Source organism: Pleurodeles waltl, chromosome 3_1, assembly GCF_031143425.1.
Source record: "Pleurodeles waltl isolate 20211129_DDA chromosome 3_1, aPleWal1.hap1.20221129, whole genome shotgun sequence".
Classification (NCBI taxonomy): domain Eukaryota; kingdom Metazoa; phylum Chordata; class Amphibia; order Caudata; family Salamandridae; genus Pleurodeles; species Pleurodeles waltl.
Genome location: NC_090440.1, coordinates 233,656,991 through 233,675,221, shown reverse-complemented (window position 1 = coordinate 233,675,221; position 18,231 = coordinate 233,656,991). Strand labels below are relative to the sequence as shown.

The window sequence follows — 18,231 nt, the reverse complement described above, 5'->3', positions numbered from 1 at the left end:
AAGGGGCCTAGACACATCTCAGAAGGTGATGGGACTGATAAAGAGTATCATATAGACTAGGGCTGGCACTTAGTCCGGGAGCCCCCATTTTGGGCACACCTGGAGCGCCACCTCCTCAACTCCCCAAGACTGGGACTGCCTCCCTACCAGCGCAATCAAAGTCTCAAACCAAAGTTTGGTTGCAACAGCATGGAGAGACGCTCAAACTCACTACCATTTCACCCTTTCCCCATCTTTCTGCACAATGCCCAGTTATGGATAATGTGGCTCTTCATATAGCTGGACAGCCCTTTTACTGGGTGTCCTAGAATGCCGGAAGGCCTACAGCGGCTTGAACAGCTCATCAACTGAGGGAGTCTTAAATCGTTTCAAATAGCCAAAGTGGAATTCAGGTTTCGAGCCATTGATCTTTGGCACTACCGCCAATTGACTCACTGTCTCCGGTGTTACCCAGTAGAATTGGCGGTATCGCCCCTTCTTCAATAACTACAGGCTCTGGGTCAATTTGGTAGCGGGTACTTACCAAAGCCCTACATTCCTTCCCTACTCAGACTCCGATGGCAGCTGCTTCTAGGGAAGACCTACACCCCAAATGCCTGAGCATATTTGTTCACTGACCATGCTCTTCAGGGAACGCGCCTGAAATTCTTATATTTTACTGGGACTCCTGGAAACGTAAACATGGGAAACACCAGCCCCATGATCTCCGCTGGCAGTGCAGTGCTGATCCCTGTAATCTGTTTCACATATTATGGTCCAGTCCGGCTCTTTCCACCTTCTGGGATTATGTGTGGGAAGGGCTTTGGTGATGTGATTGTGCCTGGATCCTGCCATCCCCCCAACTCGCCCTTCTCCACAATGTCTCAGATCTCCCCGACTTGTGGTCTGATGAACATCGACTGCTGGTCAACACACTAGCGACCGTTCAGCTGTGCATCCTTGTAGGAAGTTGGCTCTGCATGTACTATTTCAAAGTAAGAAATAGCATGCACAGAGTCCAAAGGTTCCCCTTAGAGGTAAGATAGTGGCAAAAAGAGATAATTCTAATGCTCTATTTTGTGGTAGTGTGGTCGAGCAGTAGGCTTATCAGAGGGTAGTGTTAAGCATTTGTTGTACACACACAGTCTATAAATGAGGAACACACACTCAAAGACAATTCCAGGCCAATAGGTTTTTATATAGAAAAATATATTTTCTTAGTTTATTTTAAGAACCACAGGTTCAAGATTTACAAGTAATACTTCAAATGAAAGGTATTTCACTCAGGTATCTTAGGAACTTTGAATCAACACAATATCATGTACAGTTTTGGCAAAAATGGCAATAAGCTATTTTAAAATTGGACACAGTGCAAAATTCAACAGTTCCTGGCAGATGTAAGTATTTGTTAGTTTTGCAGGTAAGTAAAGCAAGTCAGCACAAAAAGTACACCCTCAGCGGCACAGGGGTGGCCGGGTGCAGAGTGCAAACAGGCGTCAGGTTTGCAATAGGTTTCAATGGGAGACCCAGGGGCATCTTTAGCGATGCAGGCAGGTCCTGGGGGCTGCAGGTGCAGTGTCTTTACCAGGCTTCAGGTTCTTTGAAGCAGGCAGTCGCAGTCAGGTGGAGCCTCCGACTTCCCTCTGCAGGCGTCGCTGGGGGGCTCAGGGGGGTCAACTATGGCTACTCACAGGGTCGCAGTCGCCGGGGAGCCCTCCCTGTAGTGTTGGTTCTCCGCAGGTCGAGCCGGGGGCGTCGGGTGCAGAGTGGAAAGTCTCACGCTTCCGGCGGGAAACATGTGGTCTTTAAAAGTTGCTTCTTTATTGCAAAGTTGCAGTTTCTTTGGAACAGGGCCGCAGTCCTCGGGAGTTCTTGGTCCTTTTAGATGCAGGGTAGTCCTCTGAGGCTTCACAGGTCGCTGGACCCTGTGGGATGCGTCGCTGTTGCAGTTGTTCTTGAAGTGGGGAGACAGGCCGGTAGGGCTGGGGCCAAAGCAGTTGGTGTCTCCGTCTTCTCTGCAGGGCTTCAGGTCAGCAGTCCTTCTTCGTCTTCAGGTTGTAGGAATCTGTCTTGCTTGGTTCTGGGGGCCCCTAAATACTCAATTTAGGGGTGTGTTTAGGTCTGGGGGGGTTAGTAGCCAATGGCTACCAGCCCTGAGGGTGGCTACATCCTCTTTGTGCCTCCGCCCTGAGGGGAGGGGGGCACATCCCTAATCCTATTGGGGGAATCCTCCATCTGCAAGATGGAGGATTTCTAAAAGTCAGAGTTACCTCAGCTCAGGACACCTTAGGGGTTGTCCTGACTGGCCAGTGACGCCTCCTTGTTTTTCTCATTATCTCCTCCGGCCTTGCCACCAAAAGTGGGGCCGTGGCCGGAGGGGGCGGGCATCTCCACTAGCTGGGATGCCCTGTGGCGCTGTAACAAAGGCGGTGAGCCTTTGAGGCTCACCGGGAGGTGTTACAGTTCCTGCAGGGGGAGGTGAGAAGCACCTCCACCCAGTACAGGCTTTGTTCCTGGCCAGAGTGACAAAGGCACTCTCCCTATGTGGCCAGCAACATGTCTGGTGTGTGGCAGGCTGGTGAAACTAGTCAGCCCACACTGGAAGTCGGGTATGTTTTCAGGGGGAATCTCTAAGATGTCCTCTGGGTGTATTTCACAATAAAATGTACACTGGCATCAGTGTGCATTTATTGTGCTGAGAAGTTTGATACCAAACTTCCCAGTTTTCAGTGTAGCCATTATAGTGCTGTGGAGTTCGTGTATGACAGACTCCCAGACCATATACTCTTATGGCTACCCTGCACTTACAATGTCTAAGGTTTTGCTTAGACACTGTAGGGGCATAGTGCTCATGCACCTATGCCCTCACCTGTGGTATAGTGCATCCTGCCTTAGGGCTGTAAGGCCTTCTAGAGGGGTGACTTATCTATGCCATAGGCAGTGTGAGGTTGGCATGGCACCCTGAGGGGAGTGCCATGTCGACTTAGTCATTTTCTCCCCACCAGCACACACAAGCTGGCAAGCAGTGTGTCTGTGCTGAGTGAGGGGTCCCCAGGGTGGCATAAGACATGCTGCAGCCCTTAGAGACCTTCCCTGGCATCAGGGCCCTTGGTACCAGGGGTACCAGTTACAAGGGACTTACATGGATGCCAGGATGTGCCAATTGTGGAGACAAAGGTACAGGTTAGGGAAAGAACACTGGTGCTGGGGCCTGGTTAGCAGGCCTCAGCACACTTTCAAACCAAAACTTGGCATCAGCAAAGGCAAAAAGTCAGGGGGTAACCATGCCAAGGAGGCATTTCCTTACAATCCTCTACCACTGGAGGCAACCTTGCGTCTCATTCCGAATGCTAACTTGATCTCCAAAGAGTTGCCATCCACGAACGAATCATGTATAAACTCAGCTATAAACTACACGCATTTGAGGAAGTGTGGTACCCCTTTCTTGCTCACAGTTCTGACCCCCCAGTGTGAGCGTATCTATTGCTGTTTTTCTCCAGTCCCACTCCCAAGGTTAAGATACACAAATGGGCGGAGAGCAAAACCATGGCCAGAACTTCATGGGATGTGTTGCTCAGCTGCTGACTAGACATATAGCTATTTCACCCATCTGACAGCCTAGGGGATTCCCAGTGAATGCAATCCTCCCCTTGCAGCATACTCCCCTGGTACTCCTCTCAGAGGGCTTTCCCTCCATACTTTCCCCACAGAGGTGGGGCGGCATTACATTGTTCTCAAAGGGTGCTAGAATCTGGAATATTGGTAATGCGTACGCTCCAGGTCTTGGTTAGCCACTTAGTTTACCAGCTCTTGAATGGTTCTCATTACCCAGGTAGTTCTGTGCAGTGCTGTCACCCATGTGTCATCTCTTGCAATGTTCCCTGTTTGTTTAAAAAGTCAATAAAGAAATGCTGGGGAAAAAAAAGAGTAGGGCTCGGGCCCTGGGATAACCTTTCAATGCACATATCAATGAGATTGACATCCAGATGTGAACCTTTAGTCACTCCCATGACCTGGGTTGGGGGGCTATCAGATTCAGTATCTCTCCTGCTGTGAGAGACTGCTTTCTGGACAAAGGGGAGGACAGAGGAGTGAGCACATCAAAAGGAAGCAGACTCCCAACACAAACTTCTAAGAGTCAGACTCTAAATTACATTTGGTGTCTGGAATGAACTATCAGAAGGGGAGCTCAAGGCCCCCTAAATTGCCAACTGTCAAGCAGCCAGTCGGGCTGCATGTAAAACAAGAGAAGCTCTCCAAAACTTCTGCCTGTGACCAGCACTGGGGGTTGAGGTCTGTCAGTTTCCCGATTGGGTGAGAGGACATTACTTAGGGAAATCCATGACTTGCTGCTGGAGTTCCAGTGTCGGCCTGCTAATCCAAGACCGCAGAGGAGAGCACCTGCAGGGCGCTAGGTCCAATGGGAGATCTTGGCAAGTGGACTCCCCCTAGCGAGGTGTGAGGAGATGGCTGCTGCACCAATCAGGACATTGTCTGTGTGGAGAGTCAAGTCACTGACACCGTATGCAAGAGGGGGCCGCTGTAAAGTTGGCATCACTGGTGTGCCTATTGGACCATAGCCAGTGTGCGGAGTGAAGTCAGTGTCCCTGTATGCCAGAAAGGGCCGTTGTGAAGACTGCTTGGCTGCTGTGCTTATTGTGCTGTAGCCCATGTGTGCAGTGAATTCGCCGACCAAGTATGTCAGAGGGAGGCACTGTGGCATGGAAGTTACTGATGTGCTGATCGGGCCTTCACCAATGAGCAGAATAAGAACACTGAGGCCACCATGAAGAACAAGAAAGGTTGTGTGCCATCGTCGAGAGGATAGGGCACCATGGACACCTGTGTGCCGAGCACAGACTGAGGCTCAGAACCCGAGTGATTGTCCTTCTCTAACTGTGAGAAGGATCAGAGGAACTTAACATCTCATCGGAAGCTGGCCGGCTTTGGCCGGCCAGCTTCTGCAGAGCCATTAGTGTTACTCACTGTCAGCAGCCGCTGCAGTTCTCCGTGACTTCAGAGTGAACTTTCTCACTCTCCTGTCGCGCAACCCTTTCAGAAGCGGTAAGACTGACGGCAGGAATGGAAGGCTCCGTGGGGACTTGTTCTGACACAAAGTGCTTCAGTAGCTGAAACAGTTTTGACTTTAGAAGAATCAGAGTGGGACTCCTGAGATTCAGGCTAGCAGTGATACTTAACTGAATGTGTCCTATAGTGAATGGGGAATAACTACTACTGTTAGTGAGAGGGAAGTGCAACACAGGGACCTTCCTATCAAACACTAGATCCCGGACCTCAGGGGAGAGTTTGGGTAAGCTGTATTTTACTACTTTGTATTTGTTTATAAATACTCATTTATACGTAAAACAAGTATTTCACTGGGCAATAATTTATTGGTGCTATTGAACGTATTTTAAGTTTGAGCCTTTGTTCACCCCCTGCATCTACCTCCCAGAGAAGTCTTGTTTGCTCAGCCCACGATACTACTGAAAGTCAAGTGCTGAAGGGGTACTTGGCCCAGTTGCTCAGGAACCATAGTAAGTCAGGCCTAGGACATTAGGAGTTAAAGGCATCACCCCCACGGTTGGGCTCAGTAACTCTTGTTTGCCCTGTGGCACTCTGAAAGGGGTAGTGAGACAGAATATTTATGAGACAGATTATTTATGTGGTGGTTCGTGTGTGTGTGTTAATACAACAAATATATGAAACATGGTAATATTTATAGCTTTCTATTTAATAAAAATGGATCCTGTCTATGCACTGAATTTATTAGTCGTTAAGGTCTTAACACAAATTACACACAAAAAATAAAGGTTGCTCTATTTAGTACCTGTATGATCAGGGCTGCCTGCCTCATAGTTAAGAAATGCTGGCGGTATAGCATAGCTCTGAACCATCTCTGGAGAAGAGTGATACGCTGTAAGACTTCTTGGTGCAGCATAGCCTGTAGGCGCTGCCGTTCCTTCTCCTTCATAAAAACCTGTAAATATTTAACAAAAGGCAGTAAGAAACAAAACAACTAATCGCTGCTTCAAGATATGTTCACTCATTAAATTTGAATTTATTTACACCCACTCTGTGCTTTTGCCCAAAACGAATGGCTTTAACCTTTTAATATACACAGGCATTACACTGAGAAACATTAGGGCGCATATTAGAAACCCAACACTTTTATACACAGGGACATAAGAAACACATACCATGGTTCTTCCAACTTGGTAATCTTCTGGACTATGCTTTGCTTTCCAGAAGAAATCCTGGATGTATGGCTTAGTAGGGAGAACTTGTCGGCTCAACAAAACGTGAAAATGGTCCACAAAGTCCTGCAACATTAGAATATTATTCTTTTATTGAATAGAAACCACGATTAATGCATGTACAATATTTGAGTCCAAGTGTTTAGACAAAACAGAGTAGTCTTGCAAAATTTTGTTTTTTTGTTGTTTTAACAGTGTTGATGCAAAACAGGGGTTTTCAACGGAAAAGCAACAAAACATTGCCTCAGCTAACAAGTCAAGCCTTTAAAACGTTAATAACAAGCTATATACATTGTCAATCACACACACAACGCCATCTTGGAAAAGGTTTTCACCAATGTGTCACCACATGGTGACACATGCATGGGAGGCCATCTTGGAATGCTTCACTCTCATAAGCGAAAGGTATTCCAAGATGGCTGCCCGTGCACGCTCATGCCTCGCTATACAAGAGAGGTCATTTTGGCTCTAAAAAAATAAAATAAATAAGTTTAGTACTATTCTAAGATGGTCAATGGACATTTCTGAATGGAAAATTTAAAGAAAGAAAGGGAGCACAAATAGAAAGAAGTAAGCGACCCAGTAGCCGTGAGTTAGAAATGCTTCTCCCATCCAGTTCATTCTACAGACTACTGATATGGGGCCAACATGAACAATCTTCATGTCTTCCCTCCAAAGTTAGGAAATGAGCAAATTTAAATATACTTTATTATCCAGATGACAGATGTTCTGGACAGAGCTGCAAGTGAATTATAATGAACCCAAGTCATGTTAAAAGGCTACAAAAGGGAATACAACTTGGTAATTGAATCATGTTATTTGGGAGTAAAAGAAATTGTAAAGTTGAATGGAAATTAGTGGATCCTGTGATTGACCAAGAGCACTCACATGGCGACTTAGTGATATTAATGGACCGAATGGTCTACTTCAATGAATATTATTATTTTTTTTAAACAGGGATGGGTTGAAATACATTAAAGACTTTAAGCGTAGGAGGGAAGTGAACAATATCTGATAGATGCAGAAACACAAGAAATAACTGGTCATCAACAGCAGATCATCGTATAGGCCTTAGCAAAGATGAACAGAGATAGGAGACAGCAGCATAAGCAACTAAAAAACATACTTTCTGGAATTGGAGGCAGTGCACAAACTGACAGGTTCAAATAAAGTGAAGAAGAAGCTGTTAGCAATACAGGCTGGATGCTGCACACAGATGAGGCTGAGTAGTTTGCTTATATCTAGGCAGAAATATGATGGAGGCAACAAAGTTGCAGAGGTACTGCTCAAGATTTTCCGGGTCCAGTTTGACACCTGGCAAATATTTTAAGGATGAGTCTGCCGTTAGCAGTCTACTTTGCAGACAGACAACACTAGAGTATTGCGAGTTTTTGTGAAGTATGGTGCAAATATGAAAAGGGTGGAGGACACAACCTCAACTTGAATCGGAATATAGTTGGGGGCCAATAACCTGCCTATAGCTGAGCCGGACGAAATACTAGACCAACCCATCAAGCTAATGGAGGTTATATTAGGCATTGCATTTTGATGAAAATGACTTATATTGTGCACAGATACTCTGCTGAGTGTCTCAGCACACTGCATACGTCCGAATAAAGAGTGAGTTCCGTCATTTACCCCTGGTTGAAAAGCCAGGTTTTAAAACATTTTTAAACACTGTTTTATTACTAACCGCACAGAGTTCCAGAGGGAGTTTGTTCATCAATGAGACACTTAGATAAGCCAGAGATATACCTCCCGATTCTGGGTGTTGCTGCCAATAAGTTTCTTGCTGGAGCGTGAAATCTAAATCTTGCACTGAGATATTTCACACGAGACAAATATAATGCTCCATGCACTAGCACTAATGCTTTAAACCGAATTCTCTTTGTGATCAGAAGCCAGTGCAGAGAGCGAAGGTAAGGGGAAGTATGCGCTCTTATAGGCAAATTCAAAAGGAAACGAGTTGCCGCATTCTGAACCACCTGAAGTTTATTTCAAGGAGCGCAGCACCCCAAAAGAAGGTGCCTACCATCGACTTGAATTGTGGCTTAAATGACAGACAACCGTCAAATTTAACCCCTACGTTCCAACCCATGCCTTCCTGAGGACCTGGAGGCAGGGCATTTCCAGGCCACAATGTCTGCCAAGTATCTGAAGATGTTGTCTAGCCATTTTAGTGATGTCTCTAGGCACGTTATTTTAGCAACTAAGTTTGCCGCTTATACTCTTTAGCCCAATTACATTTTATTTTGCTTCATTTTTACTATCTCAGCATAGGCCACATTTGTGGTGTTATTTTATTTATATAGTTTTTCTTTCACCTAGGAAAGTATTGCGCTTCTTAGCAAGACATTCTTTTTACTTTGTGCTTTCCTCAAGGCTGCAACACAATAGGGTTGCCAGCACAAGTGGTACACTGCTTCTCCAATGTTCACGGAAACACACATCCTTAAGCAGGGACATTTCCTCAGAACATCAACTGTTTTATTATAAAACACCAATTTGTCCCATGCACGTTAGTGAGAGATTCCAGCCAGATGACGCCAACCGCATGCTGATTGACTTTGCTGCAGCTGCTTGCTGAGACTACAGAGTTCCCTGGCTTACAAGGGATAGGGTCTATATAGACAACAGGCTTCCTTGCTCAGGTATGGAGGATGATGTCTTCTGGGGGGGGGGGGGCGAATCCTGAAGGGCGGATTAGGGCTTATCATGGTGTGCTCGAACATAGTTTAGGTAGGAATCACATATATTACGCATAGTGACAGTATGGTCAGATTTTTCCTGTGTTTCACTTTTCTTGTCACCATTTTGCTTCTACTATGTTTCATCATTCTAAATATTGCATTTAATGCCATTTTATTTAAGACTTAGCTCATTCAATAAATCTTACTGAACCATTTCCTGCCTCTGTTTGTCTTTGCATGTGTGAGACCAATGTAACTGAGAGAAAAGGGTAAGATCTGATTTACCAAGATTTACCTGAGAAGTCATCTTGTCAGGCGCCCGGATGCCACAAATCATCGCTGCTCTTGGGGAGAGATGAGGCGCTGCTAGCTGGCTGGAAACAGATTTTGCCAACAGCTGTCACATGGTATGGAACTGGACTCAGTTCCCTACAAATCAGGGGATGCTACCACCCAAATCCAGCAGCCTCATTAGGATAATGAAAGCCAATGCGACAAAAAGGTACTGCCAACAAAAAAGGATCTGTTTTTTCAGCATTGCATTTAAGCTGATGGGCAGCCATTCAGTGGAAAACAACCGTTAGGTAGGTTTTAATCAGATTCCCGGGAAAACCCTCTTTCTTGCCGCAAGAGAACAACAGCGGAGTATCACCAGTGTAAGATATCACTTTGGCACCCAGGTTATCCACTAACAGAGCAAGAGGAGTGAGATATACATTAATTAATGTAGGGCTCAAGGTGGAGCCTTGGGGTACTCCCACTGTCAGTTCTTGAGGCTCAGAGGAGAAGAGAGGAAACAAAATAAGTTACTTCCCTATAACTGTAGTTTTTCAGTATTGGAATTTTTCATAGATTCACATGCTTGAATCATTCCCCGTCGTGAAGATGGGAGTCCCCGGTACCATACAATAGCAAAGCAATGTTAAAGGTAGAGTATGAAGGCCCTTCAATTTTGCAACCTATCATACTTTATTTTAAAAAGAGACCAAACTTAGATTTCAGCCAATCAGGCGTTAAAGGCTGCATAATCAGTACTATTTTCCCCCATACATCTAGAGTGCTTTTGATATATTCACTAACCTCCAGAAGTGCTGTCTCAGTGATGAAGTGGGGTCTGCAACCTGACTGGCTTGGATGGAACAGGTGTTTGGATTCCAGACAGGTGGAGAGCTGACGATTCACATGCTTCTCCACTATTTTGGAAAATGATGGAAGCAGGGAAATGGGTCTGTAATTAGACTGCACCCCTGGATCTGCCGATGGTTTCTTCAGCAAGGGCAGAATTTTGACCTGCTTCCAGAAGCTTGGTACTTTGGCTGGTACAAGTGATGTATTAAGCACCGTATTTATCAGAGGGTTAAATGCAGGAGCCCCTAAAGCAAATATGTTAGGCAGACAAGAGTCCGATGGAAAGTCTGATTTTATGCTCCTTAAGGCTATCAAGGAGCCTTTTAATAAAATAGGCTCAAAACATAAGGTGACACATTGATTACCGAGACCCTATTTGTCTGTATCATGTTCAGTACCTCATCATTTGGCTGAAGGCCAGAGGCTAAACTGGCCTGGATGATCAGTATCTTAGACTGAAAATAAGGTGCTAGCTTCCGTAGAGGGTTCAAAGATTCTAGTGCAAGGTGCTGGGGGAAAACATTTTTAACTATGGAGAAAATGTCCCTAGTTTTATAACCTGCACCTGAAATTTTAGCCTCAAAGAACTCTAATTTTTGCCATTTTGATTTTGGCATGGTATTTCCTAACAGCTAGTTTATACTTTTCCTTTTCTTTCAGATTATAGCCTTTTTTCCATTGTCGATAAGACTTTACACTTTGTCTACTCATTCATAAGCTGAATCAGGGTCAGGAAGGGCTAACCCCACTACTTCATAAAAATGCCTACAATAGCTTTCCGCCCCTACTGACGCAACCGTATAACTCCTAGTTCACGATTATAATCATATCAGATTGCATGTTAGGTGCTCAAATCATTGTCATCCCTAAAACTTGAAAGGGCCCAACTAAGTGCACCTATACATGGCAGACATCTCTCCATAATGTAGATGCAAAGTTGTATATGTGGATCTGGGCATCCTGTCTGGGAACAGTCCTGCTTTCACTGGTACACCTATATCAATCGGGATTGTCCCTAAGAGAAACTGTGACTATAACCATTAGCTAATTTACCACCTTAATGACAATGTTAAAAGTAAATGGAGGAATGTCCTGCTGCCGTCACTGGATGCAAAAAGGGCATTTCACTGTGTTAACTAGCAGTTCATTTTACAAACACTGAAGTCCATTCAGGTTTGGGAAACTATTTAAGAGTTGGGCCCACTGTGATTATAATTGTACGGAAACCTGAGTCAGGGTCAACGGAGCCCTGGCCTTGCTGACTAAGACCCATAAAGGGATCAGGTAGTGCTGCTCCTTCTATTTGTTGGAAGAGTGAGAAAGAACAAAGCTCTCTAGGGGGTTAACATGAGGAAGGAGATACACACTGTTATAATGTACGTCTTGACACTGCTGTCTAGTACAACATGCTCCATGCTCAAATCTTCGACGTCTATCATATCTCATCCCTATATGATCAGACGGCTTCAATAACAATTTCTCTTCCAATAGACTACAAAATCAGTGACCTTTCTGGGAATACAGATTGCCCTATCCACCAACCAGATAGTGCAAATTGGCTACACTCACCTCTTAAAGACAATGAGGCAGGATTTACAAGCGTTGCACCTTTTCCAAACCATCCAACTGCTGGTACATTACAGTACTTAAAGTTCCAAGGAGCAGTGGATATGTTTCTGGACAGGTGTACAATGCATAAACTCCGGAAAGTCAGAGGGTTGGAACTCCTGTAAGAAGATGCCTCTGTACATACTATCTCAAAGTGAGAGATAGTGTACACAGAGTCCAGGGGTTCCCCTTAGAGGTTGATAGTGGCAAAATTAGATAATGCTCTAATTTGTGGTGTGGTATTGTGGTCGAGCAGTAGGCTTATCAGAGGGTAGTGTTAAGCATTTGTTGTACACACACAAGCAATAAATGAGAACACACACCCAAAGACTAAACTCCAAGCCAATAGGTTTTTTTATATAGAAAAATATTATTTTCTGAACTTATTTTAGAACCACAAGATTCAGAATGTAGGTAAGTACATAAATTGTAAGGTACTTTACACAGGAAAGAATGGAACTTTGAATTAAAACAGAATGTACAGTTTTGGCAAAAATGGCAATAAGCTATTTTAAAAGTGGACACTGCAAAAATCAACAGTTCCGGGGGGAGGGGGTAAATACTGGTTAGTTTCTCAGGTAAGTATAGCACTTACAAGTTCAGTCTCCTGGGCATAGGTAGCCCACCGTTGGGGGTCCAAGTCAACCCCAAACACCCAGCATAAGCAACAGAGGGCCGGTCAGGTGCAGAGGTCAAAGTAGGGCCCAAATAGCATAGGTGCCTATGGAGAACAGGGGAGCTCCGGTTCCAGTCTGCTAGCAGTAAGTACATGCGTCCTCTGGGAGCAGACCAGGGGGGTCACAACAGGCACACAACAGGCACACCCTCAGCAGCACAGGGGCGGACGGGTGCAGTGTGCAAAGTTGGTATCAGGTTCTAGATAGAAATCAATTGAGAGACCAGGGGGTCAATCTGGCGATGCAGGCAGGGCACAATGGGGCTTCTCGGGCCAGCCACAAACTAGGCAACGATGAGGGCCACCTGCTGGTCACTCCTGCACCAGTAGTTGGTTTCTCTCGGGCCTGGGGGCTGCGGGTGCAGTGCTTCTTCGAGGCATCGGGTTCCTTTGTTACCAGGCAGTCGTGGTCAGGGGGAGCCTCTAGATCCTCTCTTGCTGTGGAGGTGCAGGGAGGTCGACTCGGGATGTCCACGTCGTTGGGAGTCGCCTGGGGGTCCTCTCTGCGTTGTTGGTTCCTCTGACCACAAGCCAGGGGTGTTGGGTGCAGAGTGTGAAGCCTCACGCTTCCGGAGTGAGGCTGGAGTCTCTTTGAAGTTGGTTTCTTTGTTGCAGATTTTGGACAGAGTCGCTGTCCTCAGGAGTTTCTTGGTCCTTTAGGTACAGGTCAGTCCTTTGAGTCCTCGGAGGTCACTGGTCCCGCTGGATGTGTCGCTGTGCAGGTTCTCTGAGTCTAGAGACTGGCTGGCAGGGCTGGGGCCAAGTCAGTTGTTGTCTCAGTCGTCTCTGTGGGGCTTTCAGGTCAGTACTCCTTCTTTCTTCAGGTTGCAGGAATCTGATTTCCTGGTTTCAGGGTCGCCCCTAAATACCCAATTTAGCGGTGTGTTTGGGTCTGTGGGGCAGTAGCCAATGGCTACTGTCCTGGAGGGTGGCTAGACCCTCTTTGTGCCTCCTCCCCGTGGGGAGGGGGACACATCCCTATTCCTATTGGGGGAATCCTCCGAAACAAGATGGAGGATTTCTTAAGGCAGGGGTCACCTCAGCTCGGGAGACCTTAGGGGCTGTCCTGACTGGTGGGTGACTCCTCCTTGTTTTTCTCATTATCTTCTCCGGACTTGCCGCCAAAAGTGGGGGCTGTGTCCGGAGGGGCTCGTATCTCCAATAGCTGGAGTGCCCTGGGGCGCAGCAGCACCAGGCTTGGGCCTTTGAGGCTCACTGCCAGGTGTTACAGTTCCTGCAGGTGGAGGTGAGAAGTACCTCCACCCAGTACAGGCTTTGTTCCTGGCCACAGAGTGACAAAGGCACTCACCCCATGTGGCCAGAAACCTGTCTGGATGTGGATGGCTGGCAGAAACTGGTCAGCTTAACACTAGGAATTGGACTGGTATACAGGGGGCATCTCTAAGATGCCCTCTGTGTGCATTTTTCAATAAATTCCACACTGGCATCAGTGTGGATTTATTATGCTGAGACGTTTGATACCAAACTTCCCTGAATTCAGTGTAGCCATTATGGAACTGTGGAGTTTGTATCTGACAGACTCCCAGACCATATACTCTTTATGGCTACCCTGACTTACAATGTCTAAGATTTGGCTTAGACACTGTAGGGGCATAGTGCTCAAGCAACTATGCCCTCACCTGTGGTTTAGTGCACCCTGCCTTAGGGCTGTAAGGCCTGCTAGAGTGGTGACTTACCTATGCCACAGGCATTGGGTTGTGGGTGTGGCACTCTGAGGTGAGTGACATGTCGACTTAGTCATTTTCTCCCCACCAGCACGCACAAGCTGTGAGGCAGTATGCATGTGCTGAGTGAGGGGTCACCAGGGTGGCATAATACATGCTGCAGCCCTTAGAGACCTTTCCTGGCCACAGGGCCCTTGGTACCAGGCGTACCACTTAAAAGGGACTTATCTGTGGGCCAGGGCTGTGCCAATTGTGGAGACTAAGGTACAGTTTAGGGGAAGAACACTGGTGCTAGGGCCTGGTTAGCAATCATAACTAGCATCAACAAAAGGAAAAAAGTTAGGGGGTAACCATGCCATGAGAGGCATTTTCCTAAAACACCCCAACTTAATACACTACTATCTGGAGGCCCTACATAGATGTTTGGTGGAAAGAGGAATCTAGAAAGCACCAGTGTTTCATGAGTCAAACAATTGCAGGTGCACGCAACTGGAAGGATCACTGAATTGGAAGTCACACTGGGCCGCAGAGACCGACAGTATGGGACAGAACCGCAGTTGAGCTAGGTTTAACAACTTCCCCCTATCTGTCCCCCCGATACTGAATTAGCCCAGCTCTACCACAGATACTGAAAAAGGGTCCTTTGACATATGGGAAAACACAAGGATGCCATAGGACAGGAAACATGTTTGATGAATTGGAGTGAGATCATTTGTATGCCTTAAAAAGTGCTATGGCCTGCCACACTCAGAGTGTGACTACTAGTGTTGGGCTTACCAGTGGGTAGCACATGAGACTACTAAGGCATTTGACAACCAAGTTCTGACCCTTTTGAGAAAAGGCTAATTACTAAGGAGGGGGATAAGAAGCTTGTCTAAGACATATATAGACTTCTGATACACACAGCAAAGGAAGCTAAAACACAAGGGCAGAGGAAGTGAGAAGTAAAGCTAGCTAGACAGCTCTCATACAAGGAGTAGGGAGGTAGTCAGTCTAGAGCACACATGATCAAGGCAATGAGAGAGGTGAAGAGAAAAAAAAACGTATTAGTATTACATTTAGGCCAAACAGCACGCATGGGGCCCAAGCACATACAACGCCTGCTGGCAGGGTTGTAGATAGATGGACAGCCTGACACTTATTCTGACACTGCCTTAGGTTATAACTGATGCGATGGACAATATGTTTGGGGTGTAGTTCCTAGGCTTCCAGCCTAATGAGCAAATCTTCCCACTGTTCTCTAGGAGAGGAAAAATTATGTCACTGGCACTATGTGCAAAAGGGCAACCCATCACCGCCCTTTTGGGGGAATGAACACCTGTCGAACATTATAGGAAGGCTATACAGGTTATGGGTCTTTCTGTGGAAAGAGAAAATCGTTTTAGAGCTAGATCAAAGAAAAATGACTTTTAAGAACTATGGGCATCCTTCCTGGCATATCTGTCCTTAGAGTTTGGAGAATTTACCTGGCCCTTTTTTTATCAATGTGGTGCAGATACTTCCCACTGCTGAACAAGTTAAAGTTCTAGATGTGCACGAGGCAACTCATCAGTTAGCAACTTGGAGCCTTAACCTCCAAATGGAGGTCTAATCTAACACCTTTGTGGCTTAAAACTAGAATGTAGGTTGGCTGGTGCTTCAAGGGATGGTGTGGGGAATGGGAATATGGGGGCATTTAATACCGACACCGAATTCAAAAGGGTTTCAGTTCCTCGCTGGCCACAGGTTGTAGACCAGACAGTATATGTATTATTTTGAAAATCAGTAAAGCATATTTGATCCTTAAAAGGAGTCCTCTTAATAAATCTTCACACTAAAACTTAAACTTAGCGCTTATGGTCGGGAATGCAGACCTGTAAATTAGGCTTAGGAATTAGACTTTTTGTTTGCCAAACAACTTTACAGGATACGAGCAGCCAAACAAGGAAGCCAAAATGTTTATCTATATGAGAGGAAATGTCTGTGCAGGAGCCTGGAGCAAGAAATATATGGGGAAAACGTTTGATCAAATCAATGTGGAGCAATATTTTACATCATTATTAAAACCAAGATCAAAAATAAGCTTTTGGAAAGTTCATTCTTACAGGATGCATTTTGTTTTCAACACAGGAAAATAAAGTATGGAATAAGGAATCAAAATGAATCTATGTTCCCCTTAATCGTGACTCAACGTCACCTAGGAGGAGGTTAACAAACCCATGTAAGTAATAAACATATATTCCTTTTCGGTAAGCCATACTTTATTTTCCTGTGTTGATGCTTGAGAGCGTGTATGACAGATTGGCCAACCTCTCTTTTCCCTCGTTTACAACAGATGCTTTGATGAATAATGTAAAATGTGTAGATAAACAATAGACATATGACATTCCAAAAAAGTCAACCATGTCCTAACTGTCCTTCTGTAGGAGTACATGTCACACTTTTATTGAAATTGAAATGATACTGTCATAAAAGAAAGAGCAATTTAAATGTCAATGACAAAGATTCAGGTCTTGGAAAGCAAGGAGCATTTTCCGCATTCAATCCATTTCCAAACACTCAACTTCTGCTTGTGAATAATGGCTAAGACAACGGCCATTAGGATGAAGAGAACAGCTATCAAAGCATTATTTGAAGGAACAAATATGCAACTGGTTAAAGATTACTGAACGTCCTAGAAACAATAGCCAATCTATTGAGAGGAATTATAATTAGGAAGCACTATGTACATTGTACAGTAAAGTATAAGGGACGTATGTTGTCATCTTATGGTCGTCAGAATAAGCAGAAAATGCAGAATCCAATTTTATCAAGACTATGAAGAATAAATAGATATGAATGGTAGTCTCTATAACACTTTTTCATTGCGTAACACAATGGACGAGCACGCTTTTATTGAATTTTGTGCATTTCTTTGTTATGCATTGTGGATAGTTTTAACTAACTTAACAATAAAACATACTTACTCACAATTCCTCAATTGTTTCTCTGGGTCATTTTGACTGCATTTTAAGTTCCAAAAGAACATTTAGCCACAGAGATATTTTATCTATTACAACCAATATTTCAAGAGTAAGAAACGGATAGGCAAGCCAAAAGCACAAGAGCCTTCTGGATCAGTAAAGGGGTACACTATGGCTGCATGATAACTAGAGATATTTTTTTTTGTCTAAGGGACTATAACCGGCATGGACAAAAGATAAAATGTTGATGGATTGGGGGGTGGGAGGGTTTGTATGTCATCAATTAAGGTTAACCTCACAATGCCTTATTACTTCTCTGAAAAAGCCACACTGTCTAGAGAAAGGAGGCATTTAGGTGTATGTGTGGTGACTCAAGTTTGTTAACCAATCAAATCAATCAATCAAGGATTTGTAAAGCACGGCTAAGCAACCACAGGGTCTCAAGTCGCTGAGTGCAGGCGTACTGCTCAGTAAAAGAGCCAGGTCTTGAGGTCCTTCCTGAACTACTTCAATGATGCGGTCTGCATGAGCTTCAGGAGAAGTGTGTTCCATGTCCGGGCGGCTAGGTAGGAGAAGGATCTTCCTCCTGCTGTACTTTTCCAGACTGTGGGGACGGCTGCAAGGGCGAGCTGGGAGGAATGGAGACATCTGTTGGGTACGCAGAAAGTGAGGCGGTGGTTGAGGTATGCTAGTCCTATGTTGTGCGGTGCTTTGAAGGTGTGGATCAGGAGTTTGTATGTGATGCACTTGTTGAATGGGAGCCAGTGTAGGTCTCTGAGGTGGGAGGAGATTCGGCTGTGTCAAGGAATGCCCAAGGATGAGTCTGGCGGCTGTATTCTGGACTCATTTTAGTCTTGATTAAAGTTTCTTGGTAATGCCAGCATATAGTGCATTGCCATAGTCCAGTTTGCTGGTGATGAGTGCGTGGGTGACTATCTTCCTCGTGTCCGGAGGAATCCATTTGAAAATCTTCTGTAGAAGACTGAGGGTGTGGAAGCTTGATGAGGAGACAGCGTTAACTTGGCGGGTCATCAATAGAGTGGAGTCCAGGATGATGCCCAAGTTGCACGCATGGTCCGGTGGGGTGGGGGCGTTAGCCAGAGTGGTGGGCCACCAGAAGTTGTTCCAGGCAGAAGGGGTGGAGGCAATCATGAGGTATGGACCAAATACCCAAAAGGACATCGGTGAGGGCTTCACTGAATGGCAAAAGGGGTTTGGATGTGGAAGCCCCTGGCAAAGCACTTCCGTCACGAGATTGGACCTGAC

At 45.4% G+C, this 18,231-nt stretch overlaps 1 protein-coding gene across 7 annotated transcripts in view; it reads right to left on the bottom strand.

Annotated features, from left to right (window-relative positions):
- The window catches only part of MYO9A (myosin IXA), a 1,132,274-nt gene that overhangs the window by 319,925 nt on the left and 794,118 nt on the right, over positions 1-18,231 (bottom strand). For all 7 annotated transcript variants that reach the window (XM_069222286.1, XM_069222289.1, XM_069222284.1 and 4 more), the window contains 2 exons: positions 6,180-6,302; positions 5,810-5,959 (listed from right to left, as the gene is read on the bottom strand). In XM_069222286.1, the coding sequence (XP_069078387.1) occupies positions 5,810-5,959; positions 6,180-6,302 (273 nt within the window). The remainder of the gene's footprint in view (positions 1-5,809; positions 5,960-6,179; positions 6,303-18,231) is intronic.